General features: G+C 40.9%; 2 protein-coding genes across 2 annotated transcripts; one reads left to right on the top strand and one right to left on the bottom strand.

Moving 5' to 3' along the window:
• Positions 1-387: 387 nt before the first annotated feature.
• tsr3 (TSR3 ribosome maturation factor) lies at positions 388-7,234 on the bottom strand. Its single transcript, XM_034193967.1, has 6 exons — positions 6,835-7,234; positions 3,769-3,979; positions 2,868-3,061; positions 2,592-2,759; positions 1,346-1,400; positions 388-884 (listed from the first exon to the last, which is right to left on the bottom strand). The coding sequence occupies exons 1-6, from the start codon at positions 6,950-6,952 to the stop codon at positions 743-745; spliced, it is 888 nt and encodes a 295-aa protein (XP_034049858.1). The 5' UTR covers positions 6,953-7,234; the 3' UTR covers positions 388-742.
• A 176-nt stretch (positions 7,235-7,410) lies between these two features.
• gnptg (N-acetylglucosamine-1-phosphate transferase subunit gamma) lies at positions 7,411-16,113 on the top strand. The gene is made up of 11 exons (XM_034193966.1): positions 7,411-7,558; positions 7,642-7,696; positions 7,782-7,849; positions 10,753-10,807; positions 11,547-11,630; positions 11,718-11,811; positions 12,997-13,111; positions 13,505-13,587; positions 15,371-15,499; positions 15,615-15,696; positions 15,762-16,113. Exons 1-11 carry the CDS (start codon positions 7,498-7,500, stop codon positions 15,839-15,841), a joined length of 906 nt encoding a protein of 301 aa, XP_034049857.1. The 5' UTR covers positions 7,411-7,497; the 3' UTR covers positions 15,842-16,113.
• Positions 16,114-18,410: the final 2,297 nt, after the last annotated feature.

Raw genomic sequence — 18,410 nt, 5'->3', positions numbered from 1 at the left:
ATGATCAGACAAGTAACATGGCATATCTTTCAATATGATTGGAGCATTTTTAAAATGTTGACCCCCGTGTAATCCTTCAGCTGCCACCCTTGATGGCCACCATACCTTTGTGCTCGCCCAGAAAACTAAGGCTGGATTCTAAGTGTTGTTTAGTAACCACCCACCCCAAACGTACCGATTCGGTCAAAATTGCTTTTGGCCTCATGGACTGGTGTAGGTAATATAGACTTTAAGCTTTATGTCAACAGAATTACAGTACTTTTTATACAAAGCCCGTCCATTTTCAGTGGGCATAAATAATAATTATTGTCAATACAAATCATCACTTTAACAGCCAACTTTCTTTATACACATCTGGTGACTTATATATGAAGATCTCCAAGCCACTAGATATGTCAAACTTTATTTACATCACTCATTAAGAAATACAAACCATATGATGCTGTACAGCAAATATTTTTGTAATTGGCAGTTCTCAAAAATACAGTAACTATGCGAGCAGACAGGTGAGGGAAACCTCCAAGATTGATCTTAAGGTGTTATATATGGTTCCATGGCTGGAGTTGGGGAATTCTACATAATGCAACTTTTGTCAGTTGCCTGACCTGTTAATACAGTTTCATGAAGGTGTGTGGAACAGAACAGAAAGGGATTTTCTTAAAAAAAACATGACATTTTAGAAATAGTTTGACATATGGCAGATGCGAGTGTTCTGCTTTGATTTGATCTGTCACACTGTGCTTTACGGTGATGATGCTGACAGGGTCCCTTCATTATGAAGTGAGGCTGTTGACTCATTATCACTTTCAGTGTTTTTATCTTCTGTTTCATCTTCATTATCTTCTGAGCTGTCTGTGTCCTCAGAATCATCGTGTTCAGGTGCACTAAATTTAAAAAAAGACAGATTAATAAAGTTTTTAGTGAGGGGGAAAAATACAGACACATGAGATTTTTAATCTGCATCAAACTGCATGAATGTTGATGTTGGCGTTTGTCTTTCAGCTGCCCCCAGTTGTTCAGGGTTGCCACAGTGGACCCAGTACACATCTGCATTGGGATTTGGCACAAGTTTTATGTTGGATGCACTTCCTGACAGAACTCCAGTTCTCCCAACCAAGCACGAATCAGGACCCACTGATTCCCTCAGCTGATAGGATCAGGTGTACACAGAGCTGACTGGCTGCCCTATGACAGGCTGATGTACAGGAATTTAAATTTCACCCCTGGGTCATATGTGTAGTGGATGAATGCCACTAGTCTGCAGATATACTGATACTACACGAGCAATCGACAGGTTCAGAAGGATTTCCTCAGTTTGCTCACACTGACATGACTGAAGTCTTACCAATGACGTCTGTTGAGATTCATGCATTCTACCCCCGAGTTGACATCAAACGGGTCTGTAAGAAGACAATTAGCTTCTGTCAAAAAACAAAACTACAACATTGCATAAACAGTGAAGATTTCAACCTAAGTGATAAAATGCATCCCAGTCTGTCTGTGGAACAATGCAGCAAGGAATGAAAAGAATGTTCACATCAATAGCACAAACCCACAGCGTCCTGGCCAAATGTTGATAAGCTTATTAACAAAAGATGCTTTTCTGCAAAAAAAAAAAAAAAAGCTTTTACAAAGTATAATTCAGTGATTTTGACCTTTGAACACAAAATCAATAGGCTTCTTGGGGTCACCACGCATGCCAAGTCGGATGACAATCAGGCAATTAGGACATATATTATTGCGCTCACAAGATTATTACAAAGTACTCACCAGTGAGCTTGACCTTTGACCCTAAGATCAACAGCTTCATGTAGTCTCTATGTGTAATGCATATACAAAGTTTGGTGACAACTGGAACAGTACAACTGAAGTAATCTCACTCACAAGTTAAATGTCACATGATTACCAGTGTTGCCGACCGAATGGTCCGCCCTGAAAATCAGTCTGCCCTGCCTTCACTCCGCCTGCGTCAGTAGCGATTCACAAATTATCGCCTCGTTTTATGCTTAAAATGGCCTCGTTTCTGCTTAAAACTGACTTTAGAATGACTTGAGAGGTTTTACTTTGTCATCTAATGGTTAGTAATCACATTAGTCCCTTTGATCGCTTTGGGTGTAGAGAGTTAGACTCAGTCAGTTTCACAAACATGCGCAGTGAAGGCAGAGCAAACCAATTTCTTTGTCACTCCATACTAAGGAATCTAAAGATATGCAGCTGCACCAATGTGCCTCAAGAACTATGTAGGACATCACCACTTCTTTCATTCCTTTTTAATTACAAATGTTTTATTGATTGAAATGAGCTTACTGCATATTGTCTCTCTAGCCCTACTATTTGCAGAGATATACTGAAAAACATGATTCAGACAATACTTTTCACAAACATGACCAATCTGTTGCAAAAGATAATGATCTGGAAACACTTACCCAAGGAATATTCCTACCAATTTTGGTGAAATTCTGCTCACCTATTTCTGAGTTATTTTGTACAAATGCACATGAGTGCACTACTACCGGTGCATAGGGAAATGAACTCCAACACAAAGCTTACGGCAAAACACTGAGTAAGACAAATTTTCTCTCCCAATTTACCAAGTTCCTCCTCCTCTGGACGAGCGTACAGAAGCTCCTTCTCCATCGCAAGCAGCTCTTCTTCTGACTGGGCCAAAGCGTAGCGCTCTAGAAAAACTTTATTCAGCTCCAGAAACACCATCCCCCACTTGAATTTCTTTAACAGGAGCACCGCCAGTTCCTCATAACCTGGAAAAAACAAACAAACCCCCCCCCCCCCCCCAGACATTTCACACTTAGTGTGGGTCTGGAAAACTGTCAGAAAACAAAAGTAGCAAGCAGCAGTTACAGCCTTACCCACAATGCAAAAGGTTGCAGCAAAAGCCTCAACACAAGACAACTTGCAAGGCTTGCCATAGTTGACTGGATTTGCAGCTACGAGGTACGGTAACAACCTGGGATGAGATCCGACCATCTTATTGAAGGGAGTTTCCTCCAGTTTGGCCCAGGAGCAATCGATCACGGCCAACCCGCTCTGAGCCACAATTTCTCTGTGCAGAAAACCCCACACGCAAAAAAAAAAAAAGAAAAATTAAATGACCTCATTTGAATGTAGTCATAAAACAGATATGACAAGGAAAATGAAAATAAATGTTACTGAATAAATATAGAAACCCTTGACCAATTGGGTCATTATAGTAGATTCTAATCTAATTACATTTTTTCCACAAATCTGATTAGTTAATCATGTGAGATTTCAGACTGTATAATATCGGGGTAACAGCAGCAAAATATTCGACCATTTCACATTTGAGTGTATTACTCTGCGCCCTGACCGGCCGCGCACGCTGCTACGAAGACGTCATAATGGCACTGTTAGCTGAGAGCGAGAGAAAGTCGCATACCGACGGCTATGCCGAAATGGGTGGATTTACGATACCATACGAAAGTACTGATGTGGATTCTGTTACAGAATTACTGTTTCACATTTGATGGATTACTCCGCACCATGACCGCTGTTGGAGCAACGTTGCCTCGATGGTAAGCCTCGCCGAATGAATTACCTACAGAAAAATAAACCGTGCTAATGATGGAATTGGATCAGAATGGGAATAACCCCCTTTTGTCTGATGATTTGTGGGCGTTCATGCTGGTTATACAGTCGCAAATATCAGTTTTCCCTGTTCAAATTATAAAATGTATGGATTGTTTGGAAATAAAAAGTTTAGTGACATATAGATGAAGTATTCTAACATACCTGTCTGCTGGTGTCACATATTTAGTGCCCATCGGACTCAGTATGAGTCCGTTGAATCTCTGGTTGAGGCGGAGGTTTCGTGCAAAGCCCTTGCGGACCAACTTCCTGCCGGTACATCGTTTTGGATCGCAGTGACCCAAATCCCACATGGCAAGCGGACAAGGAAGTTTCACCTGAGATGCCTCTGTTCCCTCCTCTGTGTGAAGACTTGCTGAAACACAACACTGGATTAGTTTTGAATGTCACCAACACACATGCGCTCACACACATTTCTCACATTCTTTTTCAGTTGAAGGCCAAAAAAAAAAAAGTCACACTTCCAAAAACAAATTATTTTACACTCACTCACTTTAGTAAACAAAGTCACGTTGCTCTAGTGTGTGATACACTTACTGTGCATCCAGAAAATATTCACAGCGATTCACCTTTTCCACATTTTATGTTACAACTTTATTCCAAAATGGGGTAAATTCATTTTTCCCCCTCAAATACTCACAACACCCCATAACAACAAAAAAAGAAAGAAAAAAAAGAAAAAAAAGTGTTTGAAATTTTTGCAAATTTATTAAAATAAAAAGCTGTGCTTAGGGTCATTGTCCTGCTGAAAGATGAACAGTCATCTCAGTCTGAGGTAAAGAGCACTCTGGAGCAGGTTTTTTCCCAGGATGTCTCTGTACACTGCTGCACTCATCTTTCCCTCAATCCTTCCTAGTGTCCCAGTTCTGCCCGCTGAAAAACATCTCCACAGCATGATGCTGCCACCACCACGCTTCACAGTAGGGATGGTATTGGTGAGATTGATGAGTGATGCCTGGTTTCCTCCAAACATGTGTTCATTCATTCATTCATTCATCCTCTCTCTATATAAATGTGGACAAAACTAAAGAAATGCACATTGATTTCAGGAAAACACCACCTGTTCTGAATCAAATGTCCATTGATGGGAAGCCCATAGATGTTGTTGAGAATTATAAGTATCTGGGCACCCAAATTGACAAGGCGCATCAAAGAATGCACTTTCGGTGGAAACTTAGGAATTACAATGTAGATGGTGTCTTCATGAAAATGTTCTACAGTTGCTTTGTGGAGTCTGTGTTAACCTTTTCCTTCCTGTTTTGGCTCAACTTATTGAACCTTAAGAATCGCAACCATCTTTGTAATATTGTCAAGGAATGTGATAAAATTATGGGAACTCAGTGCACGGACATCATGGACCTTTTTAAAACAAGGGTTGTGTCAAAAGCCAGGAAAATTATGGCAGATTGGGCACACCCTCTGAACTCAAGTTAAGTTTCTGCCCTCGGGCAGACGCCTGGTAATGCCCAGAACCAACAGACTAAAAAACTATTTTATTCCCACAGCCATTGCTCTCCTAAATAACACCTAAGGACTCACTGTTGCACTTAAGTCTACACTGACTTGCACCTTATTTCTTGGTTTTTGTTTTGTATATTTATTCTGCTGTGTTTTTATGAACTTGTATGATGTGTTTTTATGAATGCAATTTTTACTGTTGACTGCACCTGAATTGCCCCCATGGGGACTAAATAAACGATCAAATCAAATCAAATCAAATCTTTGTCTCATCAGACCAGATAATTTTGTTTCTCATGTCTGAGTGTCCTTCAGGTGACTTTTGGCATTTTTTTTTTTTTTACATATTACCTTCTTAAATGTGTATATTTTCTTGTTTATTTTACAAACTGTATTACTTCTATAGGGCAGTAAACTGTGCATCATTGGGCTGTGGATAAAACAAGACATTTTTAAACATATGATTGGGCTCTGAATAGCACTGATCAATATTTTTCCTCATTGTTTGACATTTTATGGACTAATTGAGAAAATAATCAACCGTATAATCGCTTATGTTTTTGAAAGCATCTTCTGATGACCTCACTTGGACACATCATCAGGGTTGTTTTCTGGAGTCATTGGGACACCCTTGTCCAAGTGACTCGACAGAGGCTGATCAGACCTCGACCCTGTGTCTAAGTGACTAACTTCACTGCTCTCTACTCCTTAGCCATAGCCACCTGGAAGCTTTCTCTGCCACTTCCACGTTGTTCCTGATGGCTCCTCTTCTGCTGAGACCAGTTATGCCCAGGGTGCCATAAGCCTTGTTCAGGGATTTGCCAGTGAATCCCCGACTGCTCACCTCCATTAACATACACCTTGTCTTCCACCCATTCCTCTTACAACTCTCTACCAGCTCTTGATATTTCTCCCTCTACCTTTCTTGAGCCTCCTCCATCCTTTCCTCCCAGGGCACTGTTAGCTCCAACAGGATTAGCTGCCTTGTAGCCTCTGAGACTAAAGTGACGTCAGGTATCAGTGTGGTTTGAATGATGTGTGCCCCTCCAAGTCTACAGTCATCACCCAGTCTTGGGCCGTGGATAGGAAACCAGCAGAGCAGCTCTTTGCTATTTTGTTTGGCATCTGCCCCTCCTTGACAAAGCGGATGGCCTTGTCTGTAGCACGGAGAAAACCTATATGGGCCCAGATTCAGGAGCATGAAGCAGATGATTGTCCACAACTCACGCTGGACAGGATGCCAGTTCATCGTAGGTTACTTCACCAGCCAAGGATAGTAACCTTTAAGAGCTGGGTGGACTGGAACGATGCAGATGAAGTTGAAGTGTCTTGTCCAAGGACACAGACAGCTATTCTGGAGCACACAACTGGAATTGAACCCCTTGTCTGTATATATTGGTAGTCTAACTCTATGCCACAGATCCACCTGCTTGGTGACATTGGATTTGACATAAAAACTACACTGGACTGTATAAATGTTTTAAAAAGTATGTGTATGATGACTTTAAGTACTACTGTAAACTACAGAGATATGTTACAAAACAACAGCCAATAGCCACCACTGCTTTGTCATCAACAAATTAATCGAAACGAAGGACACGTTATGAGCATTAATCTTAATACATGCCAGTTTATTGGCCTCATTTTCTTTAATAAAAGTACTATTCTATAACAGTATTTCTACTTCACTGGACTAGATTTTGGTTGAACATATACAAACGCAGCTTTTAATTAAATTTCAAGCAGTTTTACCTTCAAGTGCAGTGTGCATTTCCTCTGTGAAGACACCTAGGGATTTTCCTTTCATTTTGTGTCGTTTATCTTTTCCCTTGTCGTGGCGCACACATTTGCTGGGTTTTTTTCGACCCATGTTGCAGTTTTGTGGTCAACAAATTCCAGCAAATCATGAGCTGTTTACCTGCTTGATGTTAGCAGCTAGCTAAATCAGCGGCGTGCTTAACAACTTGGCGTTTTAAGTGCGCAACATTTTATAATGTTAAAAACGTTAACGCGACACATTTAACACGATCCTTTAATTATCCTCAACTTTAGGTACAACTGAGTTGTGCTTAGCTAAAACGGATTTTAATCCGATATCCGTTTCAACACCGAGTCTTAGGGTTCGACACAGGCTTTCCGACTGTGTTTCGAAGCATCAGTCACGTGTCGACCTTCGTTTCAACTCGTTTATAATAGCTGAAGTACAAGGGTCTGACACTAGGGTGCGCTCAGATGTCGAGATTTGAAATTTCGAAACTTTCAAAGTTTTGAAACGACGTGCGAAGCGCGTGGTCGTCCAACGAGAAAAGGGCGCATGCGCAATTTTTTATTTTGGTCAGGTGACTTTAAGGAGGAATTGAACGCTCAGTGGTGCAGGAAATGTAGCTCGAATTTTGCTTCATTTTCGTTTCAGTCATGCACTGTAACGGAATATGTAATTTATTAAAGGCGTGGATTATTTACGTCACTGTTTTGTGTAAGTATCATAGCGTGTTTTATAATCAGATCACGGTTTAAGAAGCGTGCCATGTGTTATACATGTGTTATTTCTTTACCCAGTGAATCATGGATTCGGGGGTAAAATGAAAATTGTAGAAGAACCAAACACATTTGGGTAAGATTGAAGTTATATATGTAACATTGTGCGCATTATCATATAGTTTAATTTTCTCCATTAACCACTTTTCTTTGTTTTTTAGGCTGAATAATCCTTTTCTGAATCAGGGAAGCAGACTGCAGCCTAAAGTAACTCCATCTCCTGTGTCTGGTAAATGAATCTGACATTTAGAGCAGTTAATTAAATGTGTTTAACAGAATGTTCTGGTATTTAGCAAATATTATATTTTAACCCCATATAATATTTGCTAATGCATCTCAAAAAAGGATTTGAAATTTTGGATAAATATGTGTATCTTCTGTTAAGTTTTCTGTGCTCTGTGTGCTTCTTGCCCCGTGTGCTGCAATACAATGCTGCTGGAACCTTAATTTCCCTGAGGGAGTCTTCTCAAGGGATTAATAAAGTTCTATCTAATCTAATTTTTAATCTAATCTAAGTAAACTGATGAGTCCACCTTTTCCATCTTAATGCAAAAAAATAAATGCCATCATTTTATATGTCTCCACATGAAAGGGGCATATAATGAGGATAAACTGAGTAAAATTTGGTTAACTTTGATGTACCAGTTCAAGTAAAAAAAAAAAAATAATTTGTTTTTATTTGCTTATTTAATGCCCCATAGCCCTGTTTCCCCACCTGCTGAACACTACCATCTGCTGGATGGTTATTGGATGCTGGATGGATGATGGAAATTAGGAGCAGGTGTGGTTGAAGTTACATGTGGCTTTAAATGAGTTTGTAGGTTTGTTGTATGTCCAAAGCAGAGGTTTGGTGGTCAGTAAGGACACCACAACTTGTCTCTCACTTTGCAGCAAAGTGAGAGATATAGGCACCTCCATTCCACCAGAGGCAATGTACACTCAACAAAAATATAAACGCAACACTTTTGGTTTTGCTCCCATTTTGTATGAGATGGACTCAAAGATCTAAAACTTTTTCCACATTCACAATATCACCATTTCCCTCAAATATTGTTCACAAACCAGTCTAAATCTGTGATAGTGAGCACTTCTCCTTTGCTGAGATAATCCATCCCACCTCACAGGTGTGCCATATCAAGATGCTGATTAGACACCATGATTAGTGCACAGGTGTGCCTTAGACTGCCCACAATAAAAGGCCACTCTGAAAGGTGCAGTTTTGTTTTATTGGGGGGGGGGGGATACCAGTCAGTATCTGGTGTGACCACCATTTGCCTCATGCAGTGCAACACATCTCCTTCGCATAGAGTTGATCAGGTTGTCAATTGTGGCCTGTGGAATATTGGTCCACTCCTCTTCAATGGCTGTGCGAAGTTGCTGGATATTGGCAGGAACTGGTACACGCTGTCGTATACGCCGGTCCAGAGCATCCCAAACATGCTCAATGGGTGACATGTCCGGTGAGTATGCCGGCCATGCAAGAACTGGGACATTTTCAGCTTCCAAGAATTGTGTACAGATCCTTGCAACATGGGGCCGTGCATTATCCTGCTGCAACATGAGGTGATGTTCTTGGATGTATGGCACAACAATGGGCCTCAGGATCTCGTCACGGTATCTCTGTGCATTCAAAATGCCATCAATAAAATGCACCTGTGTTCTTCGTCCATAACAGACGCCTGTCCATACCATAACCCCACCGCCACCATGGGCCACTCGATCCACAACATTGACATCAGAAAACCGCTCACCCACACGACGCCACACACGCTGTCTGCCATCTGCCCTGGACAGTGTGAACTGGGATTCATCCGTGAAGAGAACACCTCTCCAACGTGCCAAACGCCAGCGATTGTGAGCATTTGCCCACTCAAGTCGGTTACGACGACGAACTGGAGTCAGGTCGAGACCCCGATGAGGACGACAAGCATGCAGATGAGCTTCCCTGAGATGGTTTCTGACAGTTTGTGCAGAAATTCTTTGGTTATGCAAACCGATTGTTTCAGCAGCTGTCCGAGTGGCTGGTCTCAGACGATCTTGGAGGTGAACATGCTGGATGTGGAGGTCTTGAGCTGGTGTGGTTACACGTGGTCTGCGGTTGTGAGGCTGGTTGGATGTACTGCAAAATTCTCTGAAACGCCTTTGGAGACGGCTTATGGTAGAGAAATGAACATTCAATACACGAGCAACAGCTCTGGTTGACATTCCTACTGTCAGCATGCCAATTGCACGCTCCCTCAAATCTTGCGACATCTGTGGCATTGTGCTGTGTGATAAAACTGCACCTTTCAGAGTGGCCTTTTATTGTGGGCAGTCTAAGGCACACCTGTGCACTAATCGTGGTGTCTAATCAGCATCTTGATATGGCACACCTGTGAGGTGGGATGGATTATCTCAGCAAAGGAGAAGTGCTCACTATCACAGATTTAGACTGGTTTGTGAACAATATTTGAGGGAAATGGTGATATTGTGTATGTGGAAAAAGTTTTAGATCTTTGAGTTCATCTCATACAAAATGGGAGCAAAACCAAAAGTGTTGCGTTTATATTTTTGTTGAGTGTAGGTGTGTCATAGAAAGCACACACCCGCTCATCGGGCATCTCACAGAGGAACGTAGAATCCAAACATGGACTACCTAGCCGATTACCCGCCACAGGGCAGATTTGATTCAGAGACTGAAATGAAAACTTCCTTTTCACCAACAGTCCTATCACCTCCCACCTATCCCGGATTCCAGAGAACTGCTGGGTGAGATTAAAGCTGCCTCAAGAAGAGACAGCTGCTATTGCTATTAAAAGTACTCAATAGCCTATGTCACTCCCCATACGTCAAAGTATATATGTGCCAAGTTTGGGTCAATTCCAAGGTGCCTTTGGGACAGGAGAGGGGCACACGCACACACATACAGTTGCCTCTTAGTATATAGAAGTTGCATATGTCTCCGAAAAGTAAAATGAATCTTTTTCAGAATTTGCATGCCGTCATAGAACTATGGATGTTTAAAATCAGACCCCAGTCACCTGTAACTGTAAATGGTAGCTAAAAAAATTGTGCACAGCTCGACCGTTTTAGTCTTCTATGAAAGTAACAGATGATTCATTCCATTAATCATAAGAGTTTGTCATCCTCAAGGGCCTGCACACCTTCACCGGCTGGCTGGAAAGTGCTTCAGTCTCACAGAGTCAACGTAAGTGTTTTGTCTCACATATGCACAAACGGGCAAGTGGCATTATTTTTAGAAAAAGAGAAATGGCTGGCATGAAGTTATTTTAAAAAAAAAAAAAAAAAAGCACAACGAATCATATATTTAACAATCATTAAAATAAGCCATTTTAAATTAAGCCATTTCCACTTTTTGGAATCGCACTCCTTTGTTTGTAAATTTACAAGTTTAAAGCTACAGTGTGTAGGATTTTATTCATAAAAAACAGCATTCATAACTATCTGTTCTAGTGTATAAATTACCTGCAACAATGAATTAATGTTTTTATAAGATTAGAATGAGACCTTCATATGGGAGCAGGCCCCCTCTTGGAGGCTGGCGTGTTGCTACAGTAGCCCAAAGAGAGATAATTACACCGTCTTTTGCATTTTTGCAGTGTGGCCTGCAGACTGATGAAAATAAAAAAAACTGATATGTGATATGGAGGCTTATACTTATTGATTATTGCAAGAGAAGGCAAAGAAGTAAAAACATGAAGGGAAATAAAATATTAATGGGTAGTGGCATAATGTAATCTGCAACCTCACCACTAGATGACACGAAATCCTACACACTGTAGCTTTAAGCATTACATTTGAATATTTCCCATAATTCTCTCCTGTTGCATGGGTTCAATACTAGCTGTTGATATGTGCACGTTGCATTAGAGCAGATGACAAAAGGAGTATAACAAAGTGTATGTGGGGTGCCAATTGATTTGCAGGTATAAATATGAATTCTGTCCCTTTCACAACGTCACCCAGCACGAGGAGTCGTTTAGATGGAATGCTTACAGTGGGATACTGGGGTAAGAAACGTCATCTGCAGTTCCGCTTTATGCACAGAGAATATAAATCGGTACGTGATCCTTAAACGTCTCTTCTGTTCGGAGCAGCATCTGGCAGGAGTGGGAGATAGCGAACAACACTTTCACAGGCATGTGGATGAGAGAGGGAGATACATGTGGGACCAGAAACAGAGAAACAAAGGTTAGTGAAGTTATTAAACACACCTTTGTCCAGCAACTTCAAGCCCATAACTAATAATTAATAGACTGCTTTTTCATTTCAAATCCTCACATTCATCCATCAAAGCCAATGTGCTGCCTTGCAAGGCATTCAGCTGCAAGACTGGGCATTCAGGACTTTGCCTAAGGAACCTTATAGTCCATGGGCCAAGCAGGTTTTCGGTACCACTTAAGGTGATGAAGCAACACTTAGAATCCAGCCTCAGTGTACCATGGTCTACACAAAAAAGTATTATAATGATCCCAGGATGGTAGTTATAGACAGGTAGGGGTCAATGAAGAATCACACGGAGGTCAAAATGTAAAAATGCTCCAATCATGTTAAAACTCTACCACATTATTTCTCTCATCATAACGATTCCATAAAGGTATAGTTTGGACTGTCTATGACTGAATGTTCTGGAGTTGTGGAGTCAAAACAGCAAATATGGTGACAAAGGTCAGTTTCAGTTACACGGGGTCAAAAGTTAAAGTTGATCCAATTTCAGTTAAAAAAAAAAAAAATCATGCAAATTATTGATTGGGTTAATAAGGTTCTAAAAAGTTATAGTTTACACCATCTGTCATGTTTAGTTATCATGTTACAGGGTAACATGTCACGGGTCATAGAATCCAATGTACATTGAACAAATATTCAACACAGTCAAAATTATTTCATTTATTCATCCTTTTATTTCAACCATTAACGCTCATCATTTTTTTACTGAAAATGGAGCAACTTTAACTTTTGACCCCTGTACAAACTGAAACTGACCTTTGTCACCATTTTTGCTGTTTTAACCCCCTAACTCCAGAACATTCAGTCATAGATAGTCCAAACTATACCTTTTTGGAATCTTTATGATCAGACAAATAATGTGATATAGTTTTCAACATGATTGGAGCACTTTTAAAGTTATCATACATTTTTGTGTGGGCTGTGGTACACTGAGCCTGGATTTTAAGTGTCATTTCATCACCTTACGTGATATCGATTAGGTCAAAGTTGATGACTGGCTCATAGACTGTTTCTGATTTTTCCAGTCTGACTGGGAATTGAACTGAGGAGCCTGAGGTCTCAAGCCCACCGCTTTAACCTGTATACCAAACTGTATGCTCCAATCTCACAACCATTAACTGTGAGTTTCTTGCTGTGCGCTTCCTGTAGGTTGTTCTCGTCTGCGGCATGAGCAGTAAACTATCTCAAGTGTCAGAGCCCAACACCTGTCTGTACGTGATGACCTTCGAGACCCCACTCGTCTGCCATCCACATTCCCTGTTAGGTAAGACAAAAGAACCGGCTCACCATACAAACCGGTGCCAGGGATACAGGCAGGCCCATAAGTATTTGGACAGTAACAGGCATTGACATGAAACAACTGAGATGTGCTTGTACTGTCGACTTTCTGCTTTAATTTAAGGACGCTGAATAAAAATGTCACATTAACCATTTAAGAACGGCCATTTGTACATACAGCCTCACCATTTTCATTTCATGGGCTCTGAAAATCAGATTTTTTTAAACTCCTTGAATTAAAGTTTAAACTATAAATGCATCTTTAATTTAATTACAACTCCACGTAGGTGGTGTAGAGAGAAAATTTAAATTGTGCGCTGTCCAGATACTTATGGACCTGATTCTGTAGACTATTTATCATTTGTATGCTGTCTTAAAGTGTACCCAATGCTGAGCGAGAAGCTGCAGCTGGAATGGGATGAAGCGGCACAGGCTCGCTATGAAGATCTCATCACGGAGCAGGTAGGCTCGCTGTACACTCACCGGCCACTTTATTAGGTACACCTGTTGAATCACTTGTTAACACAAATAGAGAACCAGCCAATCACATCGCAGCAACTCAGTGCACTTAAAGGCATCTAGGTGTGATTCTTTAACTACGGGCACTATAACTACGGGCCTTGTAAATGTAATTTCCACCACACTATTGACTTACAATATAAAGCGCCTTGGGGCAACTGTTTGTTGTGATTTGGCGCTATATACATGTGCTCTGATGTCACTGTTTATCTCCATAGAAATTACCCAAACAATCTTTCATACAAACTGTTTAAAAGGGACATTACAGTGTTGTGGTGGAAATTACGGCAATAGTGTGGGACAACTACATTTTGTTTAAAAAAATCACAACAGTTGTATGACATTGAATACCCCAGTTATGTTTTGATTATTTTACTGATATTTTATTCAGAGATATTTTAAAACATTAGAAAAAATGTTTCTTTACCATTCATTTTTATCATTGAAGATCAAAAGTCTAGGTGTGGGACAAGCACAAAACGGCAATATTTGCATATAATGATGCTGAAAAAGGTGAAAAAGTCATCACAGACTACTAGAACAAATTTCTTAACACACTTTCATTGTAAAGATAACTATAAAAGTGTGAAATTTCCCCTTTTTTTTCTGTTTTTCATACAATATGATCAAAGGACGTAATAAGTGCCCGTAGTCTAAGAATCACCCCTAGATGCGGTGAAGATGACTTGCTAAATTTCAAACTGAGCATCAGAATGGGGAAGAAGGGATTGAAGTGATTTTGAACGTGGCGTGGTTGTTCGTGCCGGACGGGGTGCTCTGAGTATTTCAGAAACTACCGATCTACTTGGATTTTTATTCACAACTGCAAATGCCTTGTTGAGGACAGAGGAGACTGGGCAGACTGAACAATATGGACCAACAGCTCAGAAGAATGTTTCCAACACCTTGTTGAGTCAATGCCACGAAGAATTAAGGCAGTTCTGGAAAAAAAGGGGTCCAATCCGGTGTCACCAACTGAACAGCCCCCCCCTAAAAATCAGTCCGCCCTGCCTTCACTGCGCAGGCGTCATTTCAGAGCGTCAGCAGCGATTCACCTCATTTCTGCTTCAAACTGCACTCTAGTCATCATCTATCTCAGCGACAGATAGCTGAAGCTTTTGTACAACAATCATTTCCACATAAATTCAGCATTATTTCATCATAAGACAGAGGAAGTGATCAGAGCACACGGCAGCACATCCGAGTCTGACATGCTGCTGCTGCACCTACGTCATTTTGGAGCGTCAGTAGCTACTCACCGATTATCGCCTCATTTCTGCTTTTAAGAGGTTTTACTTTTGTCATCTGATGGTTAATTATCACATTATTTGCTTTGATTGCTTTGGGTGTAGAGAGTCAGACTCAGTCAGACTCAGACATGCTGCTGTGGTTCCAAATGGCACGTGCAGTGAAGGCAGGGCTGAACAATTTTTAGGGGGACTGTTCGGTCAGCAACACCGGTATTAGCAATGCATACCTAATAAAGTGGCCAGTGAGCATATATCATACGAAGGATGGTTTGATCCCTGTCAGTTTATACCACGTGGGGACACATATTTCTGCCAGATACCCAGAATAATGGGAAGAGTTACAGTGCATGTTCCATTTGTGCTGGTAGTTTAAACCATTAATCCTGCTTCAAGATCAGGTTTTGGAATTTCCGTTTCCACTATAATAATATAGCTCCTGATCTCGTCCAGTAACTTGCTTTGTACGTTTCGTGCAGGGATACAGTGGTCTTCTGAAGGATATTTTTGAGCATGCTGGATTGCTGAAGAGCCAGACAGTGAAAGTGAAGATACCTGTCGTAGCAGCTGAATCGGACGTGCACAACTCTTTACAGAAGTGCACGGAGGTCTGTCATTTACAAACACAGTATTATTCAGACCATCAGCCACCAATATACCGTCAAACGTTCCATCGTTGCTTCACGTGTGTGACTGGAACGTTCTGACTGTGCGTTTGTGCAGGATTTCCAGAAGCAGAGTGAAGAGCTTGAGAGACTGCGCGCTCTACTTACACAACACAATATTCCTCTGGACGCGAAGCCAAGTGAGTAAAGTGTGCTGGGATTTCTTCATCCCAGTGTACGGAGTAACATTTTCTTTTTGTCACAGATGAAGTGAAAGGTGCACTCAGCGTGACTGTTACAGACGGACACCTACGAGGCGACAACGGCGTAATTGACCAGCAGTGACGTGAGTCACAGTTGAGTCATCGATTTGCTGAAGCAAATTAGTTGAAGTTGGCTGGACACTGTTGCAAGCACGAAGGTGAAAAGTGCCAAAATAAGTGACAGTAAGAAAAAACTGGATCACAAGTTTGTGTCTGTTCTTAGAGCTGATGCCTCTCAGCAGGATGTTCAGTAAATAGGATGACCTTTTTAACAATTTAAATCTGTACATGTGCAGGATGTTGAGAAATAAACAATAAAATGGGCAAACTGAATAAAATGGGTTTTAACTGTCTAAAAATTTTTTTAGAAAGCTACATGGTGTCACTGACAAGTAATGGAACAGGATATATTTTCTGTTTGTGTGTAATGTGTGATCAGCCTTCACCTATTTCTAGAGTTTCCTTCCTCTGAAAAGTCTGAAACCTGGGTAAGAACACGTGTCATAACCTGTCGCGTTTTTACAGTAGTGTTCAGAATAATAGTAGTGCTATGTGACTAAAAAGATTAATCCAGGTTTTGAGTATATTTCTTATTGTTACATGGGAAACAAGGTTGCAGTAGATTCTCACAAATCCAACAAGACCAAGCATCTGGGCTATTAGTAAAAAAAAAAAAAAGTAGAAAAGGGGGTGTTCACAATAATAGTAGTGTGGCATTCAGTCAGTGAGTTCGTCAATTTTGTGGAACAAACAGGTGAATCAGGTGTCCCCTATTTAAGGATGAAGCCAGCACCTGTTGAACATGCTTTTCTCTTTGAAAGCCTGAGGAAAATGGGACGTTCAAGACATTGTTCAGAAGAACAGCGTAGTTTGATTAAGAAGTTGATTGGAGAGGGGAAAACTTCGTATACGCAGGTGCAAAAAATTATAGGCTGTTCATCTACAATGATCTCCAATGCTTTAAAATGGACCAAAAAAACCAGAGCCGCGTGGAAGAAAACGGAAAACAACCATCAAAATGGATAGAAGAATAACCAGAATGGCAAAGGCTCACCCATTGATCAGCTCCAGGATGATCAAAGACAGTCTGGAGTTACCTGTAAGTGCTGTGACAGTTACAACATGCCTGCGTGAAGCTAATTTATGTGCAAGAATCCCCTGCAAAGTCCCTTTGTTAAATAAAAGACATGTGCAGAAGAGGTTACAATTTGCCAAAGAACACATCAACTGGCCTAAAGAGAAATGAAGGAATATTTTGTGGACTGATGAGAGTAAAACTGTTCTTTTTGGGTCTAAGGGCTGCAGACAGTTTGTGAGATGACCCCCAAACTCTGAATTCAAGCCACAGTTCACATTGAAGACAGTGAAGCATGGTGGTGCAAGCATCATGATATGGGCATGTTTCTCCTACTATGGTGTTGGGCCTATATATCACATACCAGGTATCATGGATCAGTTTGGATATGTCAAAATACTTGAGGACATGCCCTTGCAATGGGTGTTTCAACAAGACAATGACCCCAAGCACATTAGTATAGAGCAAGATGTGAAGAAATCATGAAAAACTGTGGTTATACAACTAAATACTAGTTTAGTGATTCACAGGATTGCTAAAAAAGCAGTTTGAACATAATAGTTTTGAGTTTGTAGCAACAGCAGCAGATGCTACTATGTATTATTGTGAACACCCTCTTTTCTACTTTTTTTTTTAAACTAATAGATCAATTTCATAGCCTTAAGAGTGTGCATATCATGAATGCTTGGTCTTGTTGGATTTGTGAGAATTTACTGAATCTACTGGTACCTTGTTTCCCATGTAACAATAAGAAATATACTCAAAACCTGGATTAATCTTTTTAGTAACATAGCACTACTATTATTCTGAACACTACTGTATAGTGCAACAGGTTGTGTCTGCTTTTCAGGCCCAATGCTCAGGAATGAATGTGACTCAGATTAAAGGAGGAATAACAGGAACTACAATTATTATAAAAGTGTAACTAATAATAAGATTAAGACCTTCCAGAGATACATTCAGATGTTTCCAGTGTGGCATCTACACAGCTGCCGAAGCGTAGATGATGCCCCAAAAAACATGCATCTCAGCGCTCAACTGCACAGGTAGAGTCTGAGGGAGGGCGAAAGGGTCAGGATCCAAGAAAGATTCTAATAATGAAGACCATTCTAAGAAAAGGAGACCCAAGGGGTCCTTGAACAAAAGTACACTTGAGAATTGGCTGCTGCCAGTCAAGATGATTTGGGAGAAAATATACCAAATGATTCCAGTTTCCCCAAAAACCCAAGGGGGTTGTCTGAAAGGATCCTCCATGAAACGCAAGGCAGAAAGTGTCAAAAATGACAGTGGTTCTGCAATACCACGGAAAAGGGGAAGACCAAAGGGCTCTCCCAATAAGAAACCGAAAAGGGGTCAAGGTAGGCCCAGGAAGGGGGACAACATAGTGGGGTCAGTGCCATACGTGTCCCGAGGAATCTCAAGGAGAGGGAGGGGAAGACCCAGAAAGAGTGGAAAGCGGAGCAGAGATCAACAAGTGGTGACAGATGGTTCACAAGTTATTAAGTAGATAAAGCTTTAAAAGTTTGTTCAGTCGCTTATTTGAGTAAATGGCATAAGACCTTTTACTTATTATACT

Source organism: Thalassophryne amazonica, chromosome 18, assembly GCF_902500255.1.
Source record: "Thalassophryne amazonica chromosome 18, fThaAma1.1, whole genome shotgun sequence".
In the NCBI taxonomy this organism is placed as follows: domain Eukaryota; kingdom Metazoa; phylum Chordata; class Actinopteri; order Batrachoidiformes; family Batrachoididae; genus Thalassophryne; species Thalassophryne amazonica.
This window is presented reverse-complemented; position numbering and strand designations above follow the sequence as displayed.

Coding starts and splice junctions, on each gene's coding strand:
- tsr3 (XM_034193967.1), bottom strand. CDS start 6,952: ATGGGTCGAAAAAAACCCAGCAAATGTGTGCGCCACGACAAGGGAAAA. Junction 3,062..3,768: donor TATGTGACACCAGCAGACAG/GTATGTTAGAAT, acceptor TTTTCTGCACAG/AGAAATTGTGGCTCAGAGCG. Junction 885..1,345: donor AATCTCAACAGACGTCATTG/GTAAGACTTCAG, acceptor TTTTAAATTTAG/TGCACCTGAACACGATGATT.
- gnptg (XM_034193966.1), top strand. CDS start 7,498: ATGCACTGTAACGGAATATGTAATTTATTAAAGGCGTGGATTATTTAC. Junction 7,559..7,641: donor TATTTACGTCACTGTTTTGT/GTAAGTATCATA, acceptor TTCTTTACCCAG/TGAATCATGGATTCGGGGGT. Junction 11,631..11,717: donor GCTTACAGTGGGATACTGGG/GTAAGAAACGTC, acceptor TGTTCGGAGCAG/CATCTGGCAGGAGTGGGAGA.